This window comes from Muntiacus reevesi, chromosome 2 (assembly GCF_963930625.1).
Source record: "Muntiacus reevesi chromosome 2, mMunRee1.1, whole genome shotgun sequence".
NCBI classification, from domain to species: Eukaryota; Metazoa; Chordata; class Mammalia; order Artiodactyla; family Cervidae; genus Muntiacus; species Muntiacus reevesi.
In genome coordinates this window covers 159,124,542-159,148,199 of record NC_089250.1, presented here as the reverse complement: position 1 = coordinate 159,148,199, position 23,658 = coordinate 159,124,542, and the positions used below count along the sequence as shown (strand labels likewise).

The following is a 23,658-nucleotide window of genomic DNA, read 5'->3' as shown; positions in this document are numbered from 1 at the left end:
GTAAAGGTTAGAGGGAAATAAGGCCCAGGCACAGACATGCAGAGGAAAATGGACCAGGGAGAACTTCAGGGTCCTTCCAAAGCAGCAGACAGGGAGGGACGGTGGGCTCCCAGACGAAGGGCAGGAAGGTACAGAGGAGGCAGATGACCTGGATCTGTCAGGGAAGGTGCCTGTTCCTGGCCTGGGAGCTCAGCCAGGGCAAGTCGGGGAGGCAGGCTCAGAAAGAGGGAAGGTCCTCGGGTGGGATGGAAACTCAGAGAATGTTCTAGGGCAGGGACCTTGGCAGGGCATCCTGTTCAAGACTCGTTTTCATCTGGATCGGGGAGAGGGGACTGGGGAGCCCAGAACTGCCCAGGTCAGGACACGTCCCATTTTTCAAAGACTCCATGAAAGCAGGGAGGAAACAGAGGGCAGTAGAGTGAAAAGGGGCTCATTGTCCAACACAGGACAGACCCTTCCCCCTACTGTGGCCCTCACCCACCTAGGACCCCCATGGCCAGGCCTCCCAGGGCAATCCCCATGGCGTTGCCTCTCTCCTCATCATCTGTGTACACGCTGGCCAGCATGCCCATCCCTAATCAGGGAAAGAAACGGTGACAGCCAAGCTCTGGAAGCAACAGAATTATCTTCATGACTCACAACCCCGCCCACCACCAGCCCAGACTGTGGTCTTCCCACACCTGCCAGACCAACAAAACATAAGGTCAAGCAACATCCAAAAACCCACCGCCCACCACCACCGATACCCTAATTGCCTGAATTATTCCAGCTCATTCTGTAAAGGGTCGCCAGCCAAGGCAGTGCCCATGGTCCTCCCACAGACCAAAGCCCCTGGGGCACGGACTTGGTTCCACACCTACCAGCTACGGACGAGCAGGAGGAGCCGATGCCCTGCAGGGACCTGGCGATCAGCAGGAAGGCGTAGCTGCGGGAGAATGCGAACACTGCAGAGAGAGTGGCCAGGCCACAGTCAGTGCAGACCCGGCTGGCGGGGCGACCAAACACGCGCAAACAGGACCCTTCGGAAGGCTTCCCTTAGCCAGATGGGGGTACTGCTGCATTAACCACATCATGCCTTGGCTCCCTGAAGACCTCACCCACCCTGAAGACCTCACTCCTTTCTGCAGTTGTTGCCAACATACCTACCCCCGCCCCCATCCCAGCTGCGTTCTCAATTCCCAGCTGGTGGCGGTCAGAGCCCACCCGGTGACCCAAACTCGGAAGGCAAACGTCAGACACTTACTAACTGTTGAGATAAACATGATGCAGAATCCCGTGAACATGGGAATTGGGTAGCCAATTCTGCAAAACAGAACCACAGAGAGAACCTAGTGACTGCTCCGTATTTTTTTTTTTAAGCCTTTCTATTGAGTTTCTCCTGTTAGCCTTTGGGATCGGGTGGATAAGCGTCTGGTCAACTTTTCTAAAAATTCATATAGTTGGTGCTTCCTCCGTGACCTTTTGGTGTTTGACTGTCTTGGAACGTGAATACATTTAGGGACTGCCACTCTGAGGGGAAATTTCTCTGGCATAAATGTTAATAAAATCTTGGCAAGTAACCCAGAACACATTCAAATACACAGCCCCTGTTTCCAGCATTTTGTAAAACTTTCTTTAATTATAGTCTTGGCTAGAGCTTCCCCAGAGGGACAGCTGCAATCAAATGATTCTAGTAAAAGGTCATCAAGAGATTCCATGAGCAGCAGACACAATTGCAGTACGTCTAAGAGGCATCAAGAAACAAGGACAATTCCAAGTCTATCTTCACCTTGACCCTGATAAGGCTAGCTAAGAAAGACAGGCCTTGTTTTCTGTGCAAAAATCTCAACATCCTAATTGCTCCATAAGACCACAGAGCACAGGGCTCTGCCACCAGGCAGACAGGAGAGGTGGGGAGACCTCAGCGTCTGGGTATCACACCCTTGGCTGGACACCTGGCCTTGTCATTTAACTCAAGTAGATCCCCACCTCCCCAGGCTCAAAGAGAGATCACCACCCACTTCCCAGAGGTGGAATGCTATGTCCCTTTAGTCATGTCCCACTCTTTGCAACCCCATGGACTGTAGCCCACCAGGCTCCTCCGTCCATGGGATTCTCCAGGCAAGAATCCTGGAGTGGGTTGCCATTTCCTCCTCCAGGGGATCTTCCCGACCCAGGGAGTGAATCCACATCTCTTATGCCTCCTGCACTGGCAGGTGGGTTCTTTACCACTGGTACCACCAGGCAGGTGGAGTGGGTATGACATGAGACATGGCTATTAAACTGCTACCAGGGCACCCGGAACATGAAAAGTGCTTCAGAAATTTTGCTTCATCCCTCATTCTCTTCCTGTTTTCCCCACCCGTTTCTGCAGATTAAGCAGCTTGGTCCCTGTCATACAGATGGTACATGAGAGTGAAGTGGCTTCCTGCCCCTGGCCTCCTTTCTGCCAGGAAAAAAGCAGAAAAAAGTAGAGGCCAGGACTGGCTGAGCGACAGCCCTAGAGGAGATCTGTGTCACAGCCCAGAATAGCCCTGAGCATCTCCAGGCCTCATCTTCCTCCAGCCCTAGACACTCCAGACCCTGGTGAGAAACCCAACGAGGAACAAGAAGCCCTGAGTCCCAGTCACACAGCCTGGGAGGGCTCTTCTACCCCAAGCTGGAATAAAAAATCAACAATACCTTCACCTAAGGTTACACTCCATTCTCCAAGCACTTCCACCCATGAGCTCTCTGATTTGATAAGAGCAGACAGACCACTTCCCCATGTTACAGATGAGGTATGAAAAACTGACTTGTCTGATGTCTTAAGGCTAATTCCATTCAGGGCCATTCTAACTAGTCCTTCTCCTTGCAGACTTACTTTATTAATCTCCCCAAGTAGCCAAAAGGCATATGTGGTTTTGAACAGAACCTTCTAAAAGTTCTGGTCACACTTTTATAATATTTTAACTGCTTTCATGTGCATTCAGAAAACAAATAGCATCATAAAATCCTCGCATTCTCAGGCAATCACCACCCCCACAAACCGACGCAAAGACCCCTCTACTGTGACCTGAAGTGAGCTTGTAACTCACAAAGCAGGCTTTGAAGCCAATCTGTTGAACTAGGAAAGATACCAAGGTTCTGAACTGCAGTTCGAATGTCATCGAATGACAGCTGCTTGTCTCCACCAGCCCTGAGCTGACTGCTCTGTGCTCTTACTTCTGTGGGCAAAAGAAACCTGCTCACAACACCAGATTCAACACAGCACTAACGGAAAATGATGAAGGAAACTTCCAGGAGGCTTACAGAGAAGTCACAGGCAGTTTATTTCCTCAGTAACTATTGCATGTCCATAAAGAAGGCTGACCAAAGAATTGATGCTTTTGAACTGTGGTGCTGAAGACGACTTTTGAGAGCCCCCTGGACTGCAAGGAGATCAAGCTAGTCAATCCTAAAGGAAATCAACCCTGAATATTCATTGGAAGGACTGATGCTGAAGCTGAAGCTCCAATACTTTGGCACCTGCTGCAAAAATTTGACTCATTAGAAACGACCCTGATGCTGGGAAAAATTGAGGGCAGGAGGAGAAGGGGATGACCGAGGATGAGATTGTTGGATGGCATCACCGACTCAATGGACACGAGTTTGAGCAAACTCCGGGAGCTGATGAAGGACAGGGAAGCCTGGCACTTGCAGTCCATGGGGTCACAAAGAATCAGACATGACCAAGCAACTGAACAACAACATTGCCTGTCTGGGGGAAGAATGAAGACACAACTGCCCTGGAATGAAAAGAGGCTTCTTGTCCCTTTCAACATCCAACCTGGAAAACCACTGACTTAAGTCAAACCTATTGAAATACCAGTAATATTACATCCAGCCTACAGCCCGGCCACTGACCAAGGTCACCTGGCAGAACACAGCTGGTGTGAGCGCCTTCTGACCTGGAGGCTCCAGCTTTCCCAGAGATGATAAGCATGCGGAGTCACCTGTTACTGTCACAGTTCCATGTGGTAGCTGGCTCCAACCCTATTTTCAGATGGCCACATGGAGGCTCAAGGGACTTAAGTAACTTGCCCCAAATTCAGGACAGAGGGCATAATCTTGAGTGTCGACGAGGCCAGGTCTTGCTAGTGTACACTCTGGTGGGGACACCAGTCGCAGAAGCAGAGGTTCACACGGGGTGCATGGAGCATGGGTCCACAGTACCTGTTAGTACCAGGTGGCTTGGTACCCAGAGGACTGTGCACTTATGGACAATTGTTTTAACCAAAACCAGGTGTTGTGTTTTTCTCTAAAAATACAGCAGCTACTGTTGTGTTTCTCAATTGCTTTGGGGTTTTAATAAAGCATGACTGGAAAACCAAATGGCAAAGCTAGAAGGAAACTCAAAGGCTGGCCCCCAGTCCAAACCCCTATTTGGGATGAGAAAGTCAAGGTTCAAAGGTGGAGCCTGTGACTCAGCCACAACTGCAGAGCAAGCCAGACGCTTTGGGTATCACTGGGATCCTGGGGCTTCCTTCTCACTACCAGACTCGTGTGGCCTACGCTTTCAACACTGGCCAGGCCACTGGCAGGGCTGCCCAGTGGCAAGTGCTGGGCAGCATCCTTCTCTGGAGCTCAGCCCCAAGGCAAACGCAGCCCACTGGGCAGCTCCTGGCTCTCCACCCGCAGATTGTCCTGTCCCCTGAACACCTGCCTCAGGACAGCTGCCCAAGGCCCCAGGGTCACTGAGTGATGGGCAGATGGCCATTGTCCTTTCTGCCTCCCCACAATGTCTCCTAAATGGTCAGAACCTCAATTGACATTAGTCATAAATGTCTGATTTGGCCTCCTGCCGCAATTCAATGCCATCTCAATTAAAGTGTTACTGAGCTGAGCCATGTCTGATGCAGCAAACCTTTACCCAAGCATCTCGTTATCACCCCCTCGTGAGTCATCCTGGCCTATAGTCATCTCCACAGGGCATCAGGGAGCAGTTAACTCAATTGGAACAAGAGTAAAAATCATATATTTGAATCCTAGAAGAGAGCGCAAAGCAATAAAAGTTATATGCAATATGTATCCATACAGTCAGTGGAAAAACCCCATTATGTTCCTAAATTATCACTGGCAATCAATACTTGTTCTCTAATGCTACGAACTAGTTTATCTTTATCACAGAGATTAATGCAAGCTCTTGTCCCAGGCTTGCTAAGATCGGCCTCAGTTCCCTGTTCTGGGTAAGTGACAAAAGCAAGGACACAGAACAGGAGACAGAGAAGGGAACCAACTGCACCAGAGGAGACAGAGGTGACACCTCCCTTTTCAATTATCTCAACACACTCCTAAACGGTGAACAGCAGTCAACAGAAAGGCATTTTACATTTACTAGTGGCTCAGTGGTATGCAGGAGACACAGGGTCCATCCCTGGAGCGGGAAGATCCCCTGGAGAAGGGAATGGCAACCCACTCCAGTATTCTTATCTGGGAAATGCCACGGACGGAGGAGCCTGGCCGGCTACAGTCCATGGGGTCACAAAAAATCCGACAGGACTTGGAAGCTTGTGGTCAACCATTTCATAAATAAAAGAAAATCCTTAGGTTTAGCCCCTGGGTCTGTCTCTTTCAGTTATTACATGTGGAGTGAGCTACATGAGCCTTGAATTTCTTCCTCGCCCGTGTGTTCCTTGATGTACAGGTCATGTGAGGGCTCTGCTCCCATGGGAAAGACCCAAATCCACAGCCAACTTGTTCTGATTTCAAAGCAAAGACTCTGTCACACCCTCTCCATCCTCATGACATCTGGGATGGGAGATCCCTTTCCAGAATGGCTGCTTTCCCTGTCCATGGAGATGTTTTTTGAAAAGGTCACTGCTTATTCCTACAGAACCCACCTCAGACCAACTGCCTGAAGCTAGAGAAAAAAAAAACCACAAAAACACACAGTCGATCTGGGGGGGATTTCATGCCCTGCGGCTTTCTCCCTGTCGTTCAGATGTGAGCTAAGATTTGTGAGGAAGAATAACTGGCTTTCAAATATACTAGGTAACTATGGAAATAAATTAAGCCACTGAGGCTGGTTTGATAAAAAGCAGACCACTGAGACAACGACAAGCTGAGGAGGGAGCTCTCCCCACCCCCTGGCCCCAGAGTTAACCCTTTCCCAAGCCGTCGGGTTCATTTGGAATATCTTGGGTCTAAAGATACAACCTCTATGTAAGCCTTATGTTAAGCAAGTGAAGACCACAGTGCCATGTTCTTAATTTGACTTACGGAAGAGAGAAATATAAGGTGGTTTTCACATTGTTTACCTCCCTGGAACATGCTTTTTAAAAATCCACTTACTGGGCCAAATGACAACAGCTGTTGCTCATATAAGTCCTTCTACTCCATTTCACTCACAAGTGCAATCATGAAATGAACAGTTAAACTGGAATTAGAAAAGAAGTCACACAAGCCTCAAAGATGGCAATCAAGTCAAGACACACACCCACAGGCTTTGGAAAGTGTGTTACTGGACCTGTGATCACCACCCTCACCGTAGTCAAAATGTCCTTTGTTCCCTATCTGGTCACAAATTATTCAGTGAAAATATACTACCTACAGAGGAAATGAAACAGGAATTACTTGCACCATCCAACAGCCAAATGAGCACTTAAATACTTCCCAAGAAGCGTCATATTTTATTTTCATGACTTGAGATCTTACCCAATATTTAAAACAAAAGACAGGAGGCTGCCTCCTGTTGTCACCCACTCACAAAAGCCACTCACGTGGCAGCATCGTGACCACAAACAATGGGGCGCTGGATTGTAATGTGGGGGTTCAACGGGTTATGATGGGTGTGACGTTGAGTGTCTCATTTCAGAGTGGGTGCTGCTTAGAGCAAGAAGCTTTAGAAATGAGTGGCTCCAAGCAGCCCATCTCTAAGGAGCTCCCCACTGCATCTCTGGAGATGCAAGAGGTTTCTTTTTTCCCCACTGTCAGAAGCATTGCAGAGATACCGGGATGCTGGACCTGCACACATCATGGGATGGAAAAAGATATTTTTCTAGGACCAGGGAGGTGGGGGAGGATCAAGTTCCCTCATATCAGGCTGATTTTTCCTAAACTCACTCCCATTGAATAAAAATAGCATCCAACAACTCACTGTTTTTACTTTTTCTCATTCCGCCTGGTGTACCCAGGGAGAGCCCAAGTAGATGCCAAAAAGGCGGATTTTACCTATATTATTTATATTCCATAACTAAAGGTACAAACCAGGTTAATAGTAAGCTGGTGGAAAGAACTGGAAGAGAGGAAGACATCATCAGAGTCTGGACAAATGCTTTCTCCTCCTGAGTTGTTGGTTAGTCACTAGGTTGTTCTGTGACCCCATGGACTATAGCTAGCCAGGCTCCTCTGTCCATGGGATTTCACAGGCAAGAATACTGGAGTGGTTGCAATTTCATTCCACTGAGTCACCAAGGCAGCCTATCCTTGTGAGTGGCAAACCCCTGTGGCTATAAACCAGGGTCCCTAACCTTCAGGATCTAATGCCTGGTGATCTGAGCTGGAGCTGATGTAATAATAACAGAAATAAAGTGCATAATAAATGTAATGCCATTGAATCATCCCCAAAGCACCCCCTACTCCCTACCCATGGAACAACTGTCTTCCACAAAACCAGTCCCTGGTGCCAAAAAGGGTGGGGACCACCACTATAAAAATATTAAGACAGCCCCAAAAGCTTTTGCTCAAGCCTCCTCAAGATCTGATGCTTCAAGTTTTAACTACTCTTTAATCAAAAACATATTAACCAAGTGTAAAATGCTATTTTAAACTCAGTTCTTTACAACCCTGAAAATGTGAGTCACACATCTTGTTGGTAATTGCGGATGTGATTGGCACAAATTACATCAAAAGGCTATTTGCAATGGCTCACAAGGGAAGAGTCTGTAAGCGGAAACATATTTATCACTTCTCTGAGTAGAGCTGCGGAGTGCCCAGAAATGCTGCAAGTCCCCAAATTCATATCTACTGGGCTTGGAAAATATTAGAAAACATTACTTATCACGATCATGTTGGAGGGACAACAGAGTTTGTTCAATTGTTTTGCCTGCCTGCATTGATATTAACATTTGTTTCCATTTCCACATTACAAGGCAGTGCTAGAAGATGAAGATTATTTTGAAATTTGCTGGAGAGCTGGGAGAAATCAGCCAGGGAGGAAAATTTTGTTCTTGACAAGTTCCACCATACAAATAGACTAAATTTCACAGGTCACTAAAGGAAATTAGTTTTGTCTTGGAAGATAATTTTTTTTAGGAGGCCCAAACACAAGCCTTGCATGCATGTGTGCTAACTCACATCCAACTCTTTGCAACCCCATGGACTGTAAGACTGTCAGGCTCCTCTGTCCATAGGATTCTTCAGGCAAGAACACTGGAGTGGGTTGCCATGCCCTCTTCCACGGGATCTTCCCAACCCAGGGATCAAATCTGCGTCTCCTGCAGCTCCTGCATTGCAGGCAGATTCTTTACCCCTGAGGTGGCTGCAATGTCAAAGCATTTGGAGTATATAATAGGGCAAAGGTCTCACTGGTTTTAAACAAGCTCCTGCCCCTTGGCATAAGCAAAGCATTAGAAATGAGAATGGGAGGTTTTTTTCAGGCTTTTCATTTGCCATTTACATTTGGAAGATTGGAACGCTCACGTCGTTTCTGCCGAGTTTCTAAGTATTGCACTGTACAGCTAGTGACAGTCATGCCCAAGTGATTGGCAAGGTGTTATTACAATAATGTCCTCAATTTTCCCATATATCATTTGAGCTGTTTGCTTTCTCAGAATACAAAACCCGGAGCTGTTTTCTGTAATTATACCAGATGCATTTGAAGGCGCGCTCTTAGGCGTGTGAAAAGAAAGAAAACCCTGTAACCACGGAGGTCTGCTTGGTTTTCTTCCTGAAGAACAGAAGACCCGCTGACTGCCACCTTCACAATGGTGCTTCTTGGTGGGCGCCCAGTTGGCCCAGCGTCCTGCCTTCATTTGCTTAGCTTTTTATGCAGCAGCCTGATAACACTGCCACACAGCCTGCGGGCTGGATGTGGCCTGGGATGGTTAAAATGCATTCAATGGCACCACCCAGTCCAGAAAATCACATCGCAGAGGTAGAAAACGTGCTTCCGTCCGACTCACCATGGGAACCCTACCAGAAATCTCTGTGTCAGAGCACCGCTTGTGTGGAGGAAGGCAGGCCTGCTGTGCCCGTTTTGAGCCCCTGCCCCACCCCAGGCCTCATCGCCTCATACAGCCCCCAGCCCTCCAGAGCTGGCCACACTCTCAGCCACACAGGGTCCCTCTCTATTGTCACCATCTTGAAATGATGAATAGGATGTTAATAAAAGGCCGGACCTTGGAGGAAGAAATGGCAACCCCCTCCAGTATTCTTGTCTGGGAAATCCCTTCCCAGAGGAGCCTGGTGGGCTACTACAGTCCACGGGGCCGCAGAGAGTCGAACACATCCGAGTGACTAATACTTTCATTTTTCACTTTCCCTGACTCTTCAACTTGGTTTTGGAACCTCTAGTGGCTCCCAAGTGCTCCTGCAACCAACTCCTACTCCTCCGTCTAGCACGTGGGGCTTCTCACAGCCCAGCCCGGCCCAGTCCCCCCAGAGCTGCCCTCCTCTGTTCTCTGGACCCCTCTTTTGCCCTGTTTCCCACCTCTGGTCCTTGTCTTTGTTTGTGCCTCTAAGCCTGCTTCACAGGTAGGACTCTGGGCACCACCCCCCTCCACCGTTTTTCACATCTCCGCTCTTGGGGTCACACTGTTTAGATGTGAGCCCACCACCACCACTCTACCAGCTCCCACTCTTTGCAACAGACACCTCCTCCCCTCTTTTGCAAGCCCCCTGACCTGTGCTTGCAGCCCCCAAGTACTGGGCAGAGCTGGACCACCTCAGCTGGAGAAGAACAAATACTAGCTGGATGGCCACCAACAATGAAAATGTGAACCATTATTCAGAATAACTGGGTCTTAAAAGACTCCAGAACATCCGGATTAACATAAAGCTCGTGTGGGCAGCTTGAATTATCTGGGGGAAAAAAAATTCTCTTCATTGTGTGCACGTGGACACAGCTCAGCACGTGGCAGGGGAAGGTCCACTGCCCAGGGCCTCGGGGTCAGTGAGCTGCTTCCTCTATCAGCAGGATTACGGATCAGATCCCACGTTCCCCACCTGGCCATCCACACGAGCCTTGACCACACCAGCCCTGAAGGAAACCGCTTCGGCTGTCTGTTGGGAAGTCCATGACCAGAGGTGGAAGAGAAGAGAAAGCCACGTGGCACATACAATCCCACAATGACGGCCACAGTGGCAATGAAAAGGAGCACCAAATGGGAAATCGCGACTGACTCAAGATGGCAACGTAAGGTGAAGGAGATTGGATTTTCCCTCCAGCTTTAGATCTCCAGACTCTGATCAATGAATGAGAAACAAAATAATCTGGAACAAAATTATGAATATTTAGCTCCTTGACCGAAACAATATAACCCACCTGTTGGTCAACAGTCCTATGAACGGGTTGGTGAGGAGCTGGACAGTGGCTTTCGAGGCAAACAGCAGGCCGACCTGCACATTCTCGTTCAGGAGGTCTTTGTCTTCACTGGGACAGTCGGAAGGGGCCGAGGTCGAGTTAGTGGCCATGCGCTGCGTGATGGCCTCGTGCACCAGCGCCCCCTGAAGGTGGTCGGTGCTGTTCCCGGTGACCATGGTGGAGTTGTCGTAATAGGAGAAGATGTTCTGGAAGCCGCCGGAGGCGGAGGCTGTGAGCCCAGGCTTGGCGGTCTGGATTTCTAGAGCATCTTTCTCATGCTCAATGCTATACAAGTAACTCGGGATGATGGGGACTGGGGACAAGAGCAGGACAGCGGTGATTACATTGAAAGCCTCCCTGGGGCCAAAGCCAGCAAAACTGTAGTCTTGTCAAACGCTAAAGGAGACCCAGGGAAGTGGCGTGTCTGCCTCAGGAAAGGGAGCCTCTGCACTGACACTGAACAATTTCATGTTGTTTAGCTCTGGCAAAGATTGAGGGCAGAAGGAGAAAGGGGTGACAGAGGATGAGATGGTTACAGGGTATCACCGACTTAATGGACTTAAGTTTTAGCAAATTCCAGGAGATGATGAAGGGCAGGGAAGGCTGGTGGGCTGCAGTCCAAGGGGCTGCAAAGAGTCAGACACAACTGAGCAACTAAACAACAAGCTCTGAGAACTAAGCCCCAGAGGCTGTGTGAGCTCTCAGGGCCAGCAGACCTGACCAACCCCAAAGCTCCCTATGCTTCTTACAGGGCTCCTTGACAGGAATATTTTAGGAAAGGAAAGCAAGATGCAATCTGAAATCTAGTCAGTGCTGACCTGGGGTCAACCAGGGCTTCTCAGAAAGAGGCTAGAAAGACCTTTAAGTGAATGAATCAGGAAAACAGAAACCTAAATTTCATTATGTGTCTTAGAAAAAAAAAAAATTAACCTGCAGGAAGTAATAATTTGGAAATTCTGCACCAGGCTCACTTTATCTTTCTATTACTTGAGGGGGAAGCGGCAATGTTTCATACAACTTGGCAAATTCAAGACTTCCTGAGACTTTCATGAAAGAAAAGAAAGCTGATGTAATCGAAGCTTTGGGCATGTGTATAACAGAGGATTCAAGACAAAGGAGTACCCAGGCCCTTGTTACTCTACTGGGATGAGCCCCAAAGCTCCGATATTCCTGGAAATGAAAACCTGACTCTCTGATGCTCTGAAAACCGTCCAGAGAGAGAACCTTAAACAGAGACAAGGGAAATGACCCTTTAAAAAATCATTTTTATTCATTAAAAACTGGGACTTTTTTAGGAAAATATGCGTGCCAAACCCGTTGTTCTTGGGGCTAATTAAGAGACCTGGATGTCAATTATGTAGCTGTTCAAAAATCTGTTACAACAAAAAAGATGAAAAGCAACAGTTAAAGCTGCTCTTGATAGGAGTCCTGACATGCGTCCATGTCAAGTCATCTGCAGAGTCACTACATTTAAATGTCCCTTCCTTCTATGGAGGGAGGTATGCTGACCTGTTCCTTTAGGTGACAGACCACATTATTAACCCACCTTTTTCGGGGGGCGTAATAATTATTATAATATTATTCTGAATCCTGGAAATTGCTCTTCCTTCACAGAATTGTTTTTTTTTTTTAATCGCGTTGAAAGTGACAAGGGGAAGCAGGAAATTATCAGGAGGAAACATAAGTTCTGGGTTTTATCTGATGTCACAGTTTTTTGACCGGACCTCCAGGAAAACGAAGCCGCAAACGCGGCCACTAGCCTAAACGAGGCAGCCTCGGGCGGGGAACGTCTTTTTGAAAAACGTATTCCCTCCAATCTGCCCGCACCGCGCTGGGATAAGGCGTGCGCGCCCGGGGACTGGGACGCCCGGTCCGTACGTACCCACGACCGTGAGCAGCATGTTATCCAGCAGCAGCGCGAGGAACACGATGAACAGGATGAGCTTCCGCGAGTGCCGGCTCTCCTGCAGCCAGCGGAGCAGCGCCAGCTCGCTCAGGGCCATGGCTCCGGGGCTCGGCTGCGGGCGCGGCGCGCGGTCAGGGGCCGTGCGGGGCCGCCGGCTCCCCCGACCCCAGGGCTCGGACTTCGCCCGGCCCGGCCCGCCGGAGGGGCGCTCGCAGAGCGGCGCGCACCGGACGGCGCCAGACGGTCCCCGGCGTCCCACCCTCGGTTCACCTGCGGCGAAAGCGTCCTCACCGGCACCTGCGCTCCCGGGTAATAACGCCCGCGAGCGCCGTCGGGGCACGAATCCCCCGCCACGCCCGGCTCTCCGCCGCCCGCGCCCACTTCACCCCCTGCGCGCTCGGAAAGGGCCGCGCGCCCCCCGCGCACCAGACGTCCTGCACCTCGGCTTTCCCGGGACCCCTCGGAACCCCTCCAGTGGCGCCTCCGGGGGCTTCCCCTGTCCTCAGCCGGGCCCCGCTCTCCCGCGCGTCCCGGCGGCGATCAGTCCCCAGCGCCGAGCCCCGCGGGCCGGGAGCGGAGCCGGCCTTACCTCGGGGTCGTCTGCGGCTGGCCGCCGTGGGCTCCGTCTGGCCGGCCGGCTCCGGTCGCCGTCTCCACCCCAGCGCCCGGCCGCCGCCGCTCAGTTTACCGGGTCCGGCTCTGACGTCACGGCCGGCGCGGAGCGGGGGCGGGGGGCAGGGGCGCCCGGGCCTCCGCCTTCCCAGCGCAGTAGCTCTCCTGTCCCCGCCCCGGACCCGGCTTTGCGCCGGGACTCCGGAGTTGCCCGGTCCCGAGCAGACCCTCGCCCCTGCCCGGGCACTTGGCCGTGCGCCCTGGGAACACCGGCCCTGGTGAAGCGGATGGGTCTAAAGGGAGGACGTCAGGACTCCAGGGCGAGGGGCCAAGGGTCCCGGGCTCAGGGGCCAGGATGAGGAGTCGGGGGTTAGTGATTTCATCTGGCCCCAGTTAGGAGCTAACGCTCTCGTTGAGCCTCCGTGTTCCTGAGCCGGGCCATGAGGACGTGAAGCCTCGTGAGTGAGTGTGATAGGGACAGAGGTTGGGGGTTGGGCGGCCGCGGACAGGCCTGTTTCCTGGAGAAGCCGCCCTGCACCCCAGCACCCCTCCCCTCTCCCGCCTCCGGATCTTGGTGCAGAGTGCCCCTCGGCCTCTGTGACCGTTGGGTCCTCGGGTACCCTCCAGATGGTGATGTGGATACGGGGGGGGGGGGGGGTGAAGAAAGGGACATCCCTCAGTGTCATCCCCAGAGTGAGAGTGAGGATATGAGGGCCCCAGGCCCCTGAGTCCAGATCCCAGAAAGGAGGACCATGTCGCCTGAGCAGGGGACACTGGAGACTAGGTGAGCGCCTGGTGACCAAATAAAAGGACCCCGTGGGCAGCTGCCCAAGTCCTGTGGCCACAGTGCTCTCTGCTCAATGTTTTCCGGGGATACTGGCAAAGGGCCTGTCTGTGGCTGACCTGGAGCTGTCATCTTCGCTACCAAAGGGCAGGAGCCCAATCTGATTTCCAAGTCCCTCTATTTTATAAAGAGAAAAAGACAGACTTCCCTCCTGACACAGCTGGAGCTTTGGTGACCCTTTAAGGGGCGGGAGGAGCAGAAGCTGTTTTCTTGGAAAGCCACTTAGAATAAATGTTATCTGCTGCAGCGGCAGCGGTAGAGTCTGGCCGTGTTTTATTAATGTTTGCTTGTCAGCTGGAGACTGCTAAGAGCAGCGGGGTGCTGTGTGGGGCTCCCCTCTCTCTGCACCTCCTTCCTTCCAGACACCCCCTGTGCCATCCCCGATGTAAGAGAAATGGTTGGATAAGTAAATAGGTCAGTAACATGGGGACTCCGGGATGTCCCAGGATGTGTGCAACTTAAATATTAAACGGGGAGGAGGGGAGGAAAACCACTTAGGAGGAGAGAACAGATGGCAGGGAGCTGTTTGAGATGGCTCAGAAGGGTATCACGTTCATGGGGGTGGCCCAAAGTGCCTGGAGTTTCAGAACAAAGACACAGGCCCTGTCCCTCTGCTCGCTGGGGAAGAGAGGTGCCTTGGTTATCAGGATGCCTGGGTCCTGTCCACTGTGTCCTTGATAGGTGACCTCGGGCACATTATGTATCTTCTCCATGCCTTAGTTTCCTCATCTCTGAAACGGGGATGCCAACTGGACATAATGCAGTGTTGTGGGGATCCACAAGGATTCCTTAATACAGTGCCTGGCACAAAAGTGAGAGTCAGCATCCACCATTCATCCACCCAACATATATTTGTTGAGCATTGACTACATCCAGGCACTGTCGATGATATTGGAGAGATATTAATGGCCCAAAGAGATAAAATCCCCATCCTTGGGGGCCTTGCACATTCTGGTGGCAACACCACGATGGTGCACAGAGGAAGCCACACCAACTCGAGCCCAGCCATCTGGAAGAATGTGGCGCTAGGGGAAAATGCCAATCCCTGGGTCCCTTCTCCTGATCTCTGCCACCCCTCCTAGAGCACCATAGCCTGTACTAGCGTCTTCAGATTTTTTGTTGACATGCCCCAGAGTGTTTTTAAAAAGATAGGTGAGCCTGACACATTTCTCAGTTGGCATCTAAAATATTCTTTCGTCATAAATTTAAATAGTTTAGGGGTACATCATGTATGTGTGTGTATGTTAGTCACTTAGTTGTGTCTAAATCTTTGCGACCCCATAGACTGTAGCTCACCAGGCTCCTCTGTCCATGGAATTCTCTAGGCAGGAATACTGGAGTGGTTGCCATTCCCCTCTCCAGGGGATCTTCCCAACCCAGGGATTGAACACGGGTTTCCTGTGTTGCAGGCAGATTCTTTACTGTCTGAGGCACCAGGAAAGCCCCATATCATGTATCAGTTCAATTCAGTTCAGTTGCTCAGTCCTGTCCGACTCTTTGCGACCCCATGGGCTGCAGCACACCAGGCTATATTCATCTTTATATATAAAACCATTGTGACTCTCTTTTGAATGTACCCAATGGATTATAAAATTACCACATTTTATTTAAAAATGCAAAGAACTTTTTCTTTAACATCATAAATGTTACATTGTTTCTCTTTAACAATGTAAAATTTTTACATTGTTTCCTTTATGCTCTCAAAGTATATTTTCTAGCCACTTTCAACAGAATTTTTATCTAACTGTAATTTTTTACTACTTAAATTCTGTATTTACCGCCTTATCTATTATATGAACTTCAACAGATATGTGAACATGCATTAGCATTTTAAAATTTTCTTATAGCCATAAGGTCCTAAGTTCAAAAATTCTTTTTAAGATTGTGTTATTATAGCAATTATTAGTAGTATATAAATGATAAAGCTGCAAACACATAATACAAATTTTGATAAATATTAAACAAAAGAGAAACATATTAGACGTGTATTACCTAATGAGATGAGCAGGGAGAGGATTTTTGGAGCCTTAACAGAAGAGAAACCATATTGTCTCTGGATGTTTTTATGCCTCGGAACAATGTAACACAGTAAAACCCTATGTGTCATGTTGGGTGGGAGGTAAGCCTTTCTTTGTCCAGTGGGAGACAGGAGATTATTGAAAGGGGAAGTGATAAAAGAGAATCCTCATGTCTCTACCTGGGACCATCGCAGCCAGGTCAATTTTTAAGTACAGGGCGTATGGAATGAGCATCTGCTATGGCTTGGGAAACCTTCATATATACCCAGTGTCCTGAAGTAGCAGACTGAAGAGCCAACCTGGAAGCCCAACCTGATCTGGGACTTTGGGACTCCAGAGCCTTTTAACTGACTCAGCCCCTGCCTCCCCTCTGCACCACACTCGCTCCTCTGGCCTTTCTCTGCCGCAGGGCCTCTGCACGTTCTCTGCCCGGGAAGCTCTGCTTCTAGTTATCCCCTTCTCCTTCTTCGTTACCAGTCCTAATGCCACTTCTTAAGGGGAGCCATCCTTTCATGGACACCCCAGCCCCAAGTATCAGGTCCCCTTCTCTTGTAAATCCTCATGAACTGTTACTTCCTCCAGAATATGTCTGTCCATGAGGAGCTTCTGTCTCCCCAGGTATCAGGACCAGGGAGACCCTTCTTGGTCATCACCAAGGTTCCAAAACACAGATGAAGCTCATTAAATACCTGCAAAGAGGATGTGTTCTGAGTGAATCGGGTTCCCTTCTGAAGCAGAATGGTGGGAACCTGAAAGAGAAGCACCTTTGCTGGAAGGTCAAGGTTACACTCCTGTCTCTCTCCCCCACTCCTCCAGGACCAGGCTTTGAGGAAGCCCCCTAGTGAACACTGGTGGCTCAGATGATAAAGAATTAGCCTGCAATGCGGGAGGGATTGGGAAAATTCCCTGGAGAAGGGAATGGCAACTCACTCCAGTATTCTTGCCTGGAGAATTCCACGGGCAGAGGAGCCTTGCGGGCTATAGTCCAGGGGGTCACAAAGAGTCAGACATGACTGAGTGACTAATACTTTCACTTTCATTTCCTAGTGAACACGTTTATTGGCTTGACCAAAAAGTTTGTTCGGGATTTTCTGTAGGATATTAAGGAAAAACTCGAATGAACTTTCTGGCCAACCCAGTATTTACTTTTCCTGGGAACTCAGACTGGTGAGCTCAGCCACTCAACCCCCTGCCTTCACCCACTCCCACCCTTTTCAAACACTAGGGACTGGGAAGGTACAAAGGTCCCAATAGGGTTGATTTTTTTTTCCCCATTAAATTTCAGTATTTAGGAAAGATAAGGCATGGAGCTTTCTTGAACATAGCAGTTATTTGAAATCGGCACTATGGGAGATACACTAACAAGAGTTTAAGCTATGGATGGCATCTGATTGGGTCACTTTTACAATTCTGTGAATTTGAGTGAGTCATTAAACTTGTATGTGCCTCAGTTTAGCATCTGTCACTCAAGCATGATAGGAGCACCCCCCCCTCCCGCCCCCACAACACACACACACATACAGAGCTGTTTGGGGATGGAGGGAGATGATCCTGGCATAGTGCCTGGCATAGAGCAGAAGCTCACAGTTGAAGGGTTCCTTGGCCTCAGAAAAGTGAAAGTGCTGATACGTGGGAGGTATAACTGGTCCATGGGAAAATGTTCGGGCTCTCTCCCCATCAGAGACCTTGGAAATAAGGAAAACAGATTTATGACCTGGGCATTAAGCTGTGAAATGCAGACAAGGGATCAGAGCAGAAATGAACAATGGCATCCTGAAGTGACACAATGGTTCGTGGGCCAGCAAAACCCAATACACTGGTTAACTTGTGGGCAGAGTAAGGAGTGGAGTACCCGGTGGAGAGCCAGGCACGGGGTGGAGCAGGCTGTTCCTAGAAGAGGGAGCCCTAGTGGCTCTGAAGCTCATGAAGAGATGCTCAGACACACTAGTGATCAGAGAAATGCCAATTATAATGGGACGAAGAGGCAGCACTATACCCATCAGACTGGCAACAACTAGGAAGCTGGGTAAATGCCATTTGTTGGTGAAGATGTAAGGAAATAGGGACCCTTTCCTTGGGGGTGGTGTGGGGACTGCGGCAGCCTTTCTGGAAGCTTGATGGAATTAAGTCAGCGTGCACCCTCTGATCAAGTTCACATCTCAGGGAAATCCCAAGGGGGGAAGAACTAGGGAAGGCAGGAAGGCATTACAGTGTTGGTCGCAGTGGGGAGTGGGAGGCAACTTCGGTCTCCATCACTAGGGAAGAAATAATTGAAATGTGGAGGATGCTCAGAATGGAGTGCCATGGATGTGGGATTACCATGTATCTGTGTACAGATTCTACTAAGCCTTGAGGGTAAAGGCACGAGGAGGCGAGCGGGATCTGAAGTAAAATTCCATGTTGTAAAAGCACACGGAGCACCACTTATTCTGGAGGCTTCATTCCTATTCAAAGATCCATATTAAGTTCTGCGGAGTGGGTGCCTTCATAGGGGAGCGGCCCAGGAGTGAGCATGTGAGATGAATTGGGGAAAAAAAGTGGACATAAACCAAGAAATGGGCCTTACAAGGATCGATGATGATAGTATGCTCAGAGATGAGACAGATGATCAACTCAACTCTGTGCACATGGGTGCCCCCAAAGGGAAGCCTAGAGAAGTAGGAGCCTTTCAGTACAGAGTTAGCTATTCTGAATGCATAGGCTGCCCAGGGGCTTTGTCTCCCAGGGCAGGCAGGACTGTGCCCTGTCTTAACCCAGCCTGATGGGAAGGGAGAGCAGATGGAAATCCAGGTCCAGGAAAGAGCAGAGAACATCAAATGCAAACTAAATGCAAACGATACGGCTGGTTTTTTGGTCTTATTTTGTTTTGTTTTGCCTTTTCCCTCTTGTTCCCTCTTGTTTTCTTTATAAGTCTTTAACTGTTTAGATTTATAACATTTAAAACTATAACAGTTGAGGAATTGATGATGAGTAGATGAACTACTTAAAACAACCAAAACTTAAAGGATGAGAGTGGTTGTGGGGATCTAAAGCAGCCAGATATCTGTATTTTATGTGAAGTGGTATATTATTCACTGTAAATGGACTGTAAAAAGTCAAGAATGTGTGTTGTAATCTCTAGCACAACCACTGTAAAAGTAATAAAAAGGAGGATAAGTAGCTAACAGGAAAATTAAATGGGATTCTGTAAAGTATTCATATACTTGTAACAGGTAGGAAAGGAGGAACAGATGAGCAAAAAAAAGAAAACAAATCAATCAAACAAACAAAAAAACCTAGAGGAGTCAAGTAGAAAACAAAAAATAAAATGATAGATTGAGGGCTTCCCTGGTGGCTCTGTGGTGAAGAATCCGCCTGCCAATGTAGGAAACAGTTTTGATCCTCTCTCCGGGAAGAATCTACATGCCGCGGAGCAACGAAGCCTGTGTGTCAGGGGATGTTTAACAGGAGGACTCCTGTGTGCTGTGTCCTATCTCTCTTGAGCCCTCTGTTCCTTATCAGTCCCCATCAGGGGCGAGAGGAGCTGGCCAGCAGCTCCCAGGACAGAGATCATAGAGATGGGATGCTTGCATCGGATTTCCTTCATTAGCTTTTCCATTTGGTGAAAGGGAGTATTTACGACTCTCTTTTGATATGGATCGCCTTTTGGCCTTATGGCCTCTATTGCTTCTTGTCTCCTTGGTAACTTGTAAAGTCAGGTCTTTTGACCTTTATCTGAAGAAGCTACCTTGTAATACGGTGTATATACTCTTACAGAGTTCAATAAAGCACCCTTGCTCCACCAAAGAGTTGGGTCCCCGTGTCCTTCTTTCTCTCTGTCTCTCTCTCTCTCTCTCTTTCTGACTGATTCCCTGGAGCGTGAAGGCCGGCTGCATAATCCAGGGGATATTAGCCTCTTTCCTTCTTTCACTTTCTTATCGTTGACTCGGGACCACAGGTTCCGGTCCACTAAAGGACCCAACACCTGTGCACCGCAACCGTTGAGCCCTAGAGTCTGGGGGTCACAACTGCTGAAGCCCATGCTCCCTAGAGCCCATGCTCTGAAACAAGAGGAGCCACCACAGTGAGAAGCCCACACACCACAAGAGAGTAGCCCCCTGCTCGTTGCAATTAGAGAAAAGCTCCTGCGGCAACGGAGACCCAGCACAGCCAAAAATAAGTCAAAAAAAAAAAATTTTAAAGAATGAGATTGAAACTCAGCTATATTAACAATTATATTGTGTATGGGGACCCACAATTAAAAGGTAGAAATTGTCAGAATAGATTTAAAAAAAAAAATAGCCCCACCTCTACGATGTCTATACAAGACCATTTAAATATAGACACAGGTAGGTGGAAAGTAAATGGGTGAAAAAAAATACAGCATGCAAACTATAAGCATAAGAGTACTGAAATGACTACATTAATATAACGGTAAAAGCGATCAATTCAGTAGAAAACATAAGACTCAATGTGTATATACCCGAGCAGAACTTCAAAATGTATGAAACAAAACCAGACAGAATTAAATAAGAGAAAAAGACAATTTCACAATCCAAACTAGGGAATCTAAACACCTAGACCAAAAAATCAGCAGATATAGAAGATCAAAACCACGCCATCAACCACCTTGGTTTAATTGATATTTATTTACCCTGAACAAATGACTTCACATTCTTTTCAAGTGCTCTTAGCTTCCTTCTTGAAGCTGGCTCTATCTGTTGTTAACCACGTATATAAAGACTGAGAATACAAGTAGGAAAAAAATTCATTTTATTTTCATCCTTTTCTGAGTTCTTCTGCATACTACAAAGCACATTTTCTGTATAAAGTTTAACCAAATCTACTGTTCTGGTTTTAAGACAGAATGGCAAAGCAAATGTCAATTTACTTGAAGGAGGCCTTGCTGATGGCCAATGAAATTAAGTCATAGATGCTCTAACTTAATAATTCAATCACTGAATTAACTGGCTTCATGCAGCATTATCTGTAAAATGTGGGTCTCCAGGTTTGGCCACTTTAATAGAATCACTAACCTGTCTGAGGACATTTGCTGTTATTAGAGGCTGCAGAGGAGCCAGGCAGCTGTGAAAGGCAGCATTTCATCAGCTTTAGGCCTTGATTCCCCACTCTCACCTGGACTTTTGCAATCATCTCCAGTGGCTACGCTGACGGTCACCCAGGCCTCCTACACTTCACCCTCCTCACGTGTTCTAGAGAGCTCCAAAACACCAGAGTGGTGATACCACTCCCTCTCCAAACCTTCAGAGGCCTTGCACTTGGGATAATGTCAAACATCTTCAATGTGGTCCAACAGGAAGTGCCTGTTCTGGCCTCAACCACTCCTCCATCCTCATTTACCACACTGTTCGTGCCGCTAACCTAAAATCAGATTCCCTTCTGATTTGCTGGGCTCTCAGATAGAATCATATGTCTGTGTGTATCACGGGGGTCCTAGCATTGCAGCTGGAGGAACCCTGAACCAGAGGCCATGCCCCTCCTGGGTCATGCAGCCTCCACACTTCTTATGGCCCCTCCCTTCCCCCTGCAGCCACAGAGGGCTTCTTGCACTGAGGTTCTCTGCCTCAGGGCCTTTGCACGCTCCATTCCTTCTGCCTGTGAAGCTCTTCTCTGTCTCTTTGTTTGTTTCTCATTCCTTGCCTTCCATCTGTTCATATATCTTGTGCTCCTTCCTACGTGGAGCCTTTGCTGAGGCCATTTCTGCTTGCCGGGAATGTCCTTCCCTCTCGCTCCTTTTAAATTTGTTAGTTTCCCCTTAGCCTTTATGCCTTGGGGTCAAGACACAGGTAGGCTGAAAGCAAATGGATGGAAAGGTGTTTCTTCTTGGGAGGTCTCACCAACACCTGTGCATTTGTCGCTTGTAGTATATTGATTGGTTCCTTCATTCCTGCTACTTCTCAATAATAACCTGTGACTGTGAGACTGTGAGTAATGTCTGACTTCTCCATCCCTCCTTCACACAATCTGAGGCCAGGGCAAGGCCGCTGGGGTCTTGCTCCCCACATCTTCCCCCCAGAGCCTCACGCTGCCTGGCACAGAGGAAGTACCCATAAATGCAGTGATTGACTCCGGCTTGGAGACCACTTTGGCAGTGAGCGCCCTCTGCTGTCCCCTTCTCCTCCTGCCTTCAATTCCGTGAGGGTGACTCACGGAATTGACCTCTGTTCTCCCAGGCTGTCTAGAAACAGAAACAAGCTGCTACGCCCAGTCCAGCTCAGAGGTCATTGCAAAATTGATGTCCCTCTACCACCTGTCTTCTACCTGCCCAAGCCCTGACCCCCTCCTACCTGGCTGGGTTTGAAAAACCTTTTTCCTGCCATTCTACCAACTTACCAAAAACCCCACTCAATTTATGATGCCAAGGCTTGGTGGCTCAGATGGTAAAGAATCTTCCTGCAGTGCAAGAGACCCAGGTTTGATTCTTGAGTTGGGAAGATTCCCTGGAGAAGGGAATGGCTACCCACTCTAGTATTCTTGCCTGGAGAATTCCATGGACAGAGCAGCCTGGCAGGCTATAGTCCTTGGGGTCGCAGAGAGTCGGACATGACTAAGCGACTAAGCACACATGCAAGGAATTGCTGTCTTGCTCATTAAAGCCTCAATCAGTTGATTCCTTCATCCCCCTCCCTCCCCAGCACTTACCTGCAGCCAACCCAGTCCCAACACCCCAACCTCTGTCTCTTTCTGACTGAGTCTTTGCTTAAGCAGAACCATCCACACAGTGTGACCCTCCTGCCCTTAGGAGGGAGAGCCCAGGAGGAAACAAAATGCCCAGATCTCATCACACCATCATGGTTTCACCATCAAAGCTGAAGACCCACGGGACTGGCATCCTCTCATTCTGTAGAATGACTCCTCTTACCCCCAGCTCCGGTCACCACCTCCTGATCCAGCAGTCCCCTCACCCACTCCTGGCAACAGGTGCTGCCTCCAGCCCATCAGTGACTGAGCGGATCTCATTGAACCACCGCTTCCAGTGAACCCTTCCCCAGCTCAAGAACCAAAGGTGGCTTCCCATACTCCTGTCTAAACACTTCTGTGTTTCAAGTTTAATTGCTCAGTCATGTCTGACTCTTTGCAACCCCATGGACTGCAGCACACCAGGCTTCCCTGTCCATCACCAACTCCCAGAGCTTGCTCAAACTCATGTCCATCAAGTCGGTGATGCCATCCAACCGTCTCATCCTCTGCTGTCCCCTTCTCCTCCTGCCTTCAATCTTTCCCAGTATCTATGTTTCAAGGTTGTCCACAATCCACTCCACCACACCCCCCCAAGTTCCCACCTTCGGCTCTAATCACAATGGCCCCCTTAATTCCCCAGCAATGGACATTATTCATATTTTCCACATCTCTCTGAGCTTTTGAATCTTTTTCCTACCCTGGATGCCCAACTCAAGTCCTCTGTTCACATGAAGTCAAGTCTGGGATGACCCACAGCCACCCTGGGTCTCTATCTCCAAGAGCGCACGAAGCCCTGATAGCCTGTCCCCCCTAAAATTTAACCAGCCAGCACTGGTCCCCAGAAGGTGCCTCTGGGCTCCTTCTTTTTCTTTTCTCCAACTGGATTATTAGCTCCTTGATGGCAAAGGGATTCCTTCCTCCTCTGTCTCCCCCAGAGTGGCTTGTACAGTGAGCTGGAGAGAGTAAATCCTGGGACCAGCATCGGATCACAGGTAGGAGCCTGGGGCTAGAGCCATCTGTCCCAGTCGGTCTGCTTCAGTGTCTTCATCTGTATAGACAAGGAATGGACCAGGGA

The 23,658-nt window shown here is 49.0% G+C and overlaps 1 protein-coding gene across 1 annotated transcript in view; it reads right to left on the bottom strand.

Annotated features, from left to right (window-relative positions):
• SLC18A2 (solute carrier family 18 member A2) overlaps positions 1 to 13,330 on the bottom strand; it is a 38,791-nt gene extending 25,461 nt beyond the window's left edge. Inside the window, exons 1-6 of the mRNA XM_065923407.1 lie at positions 13,018 to 13,330; positions 12,405 to 12,540; positions 10,484 to 10,835; positions 1,244 to 1,302; positions 861 to 944; positions 482 to 574 (exon numbers count right to left, since the gene is read on the bottom strand). Of these exons, the coding sequence (XP_065779479.1) occupies positions 482 to 574; positions 861 to 944; positions 1,244 to 1,302; positions 10,484 to 10,835; positions 12,405 to 12,525 (709 nt within the window). The 5' untranslated portion in view covers positions 12,526 to 12,540; positions 13,018 to 13,330. The remainder of the gene's footprint in view (positions 1 to 481; positions 575 to 860; positions 945 to 1,243; positions 1,303 to 10,483; positions 10,836 to 12,404; positions 12,541 to 13,017) is intronic.
• Between the last annotated feature and the right edge of the window lie 10,328 nt (positions 13,331 to 23,658).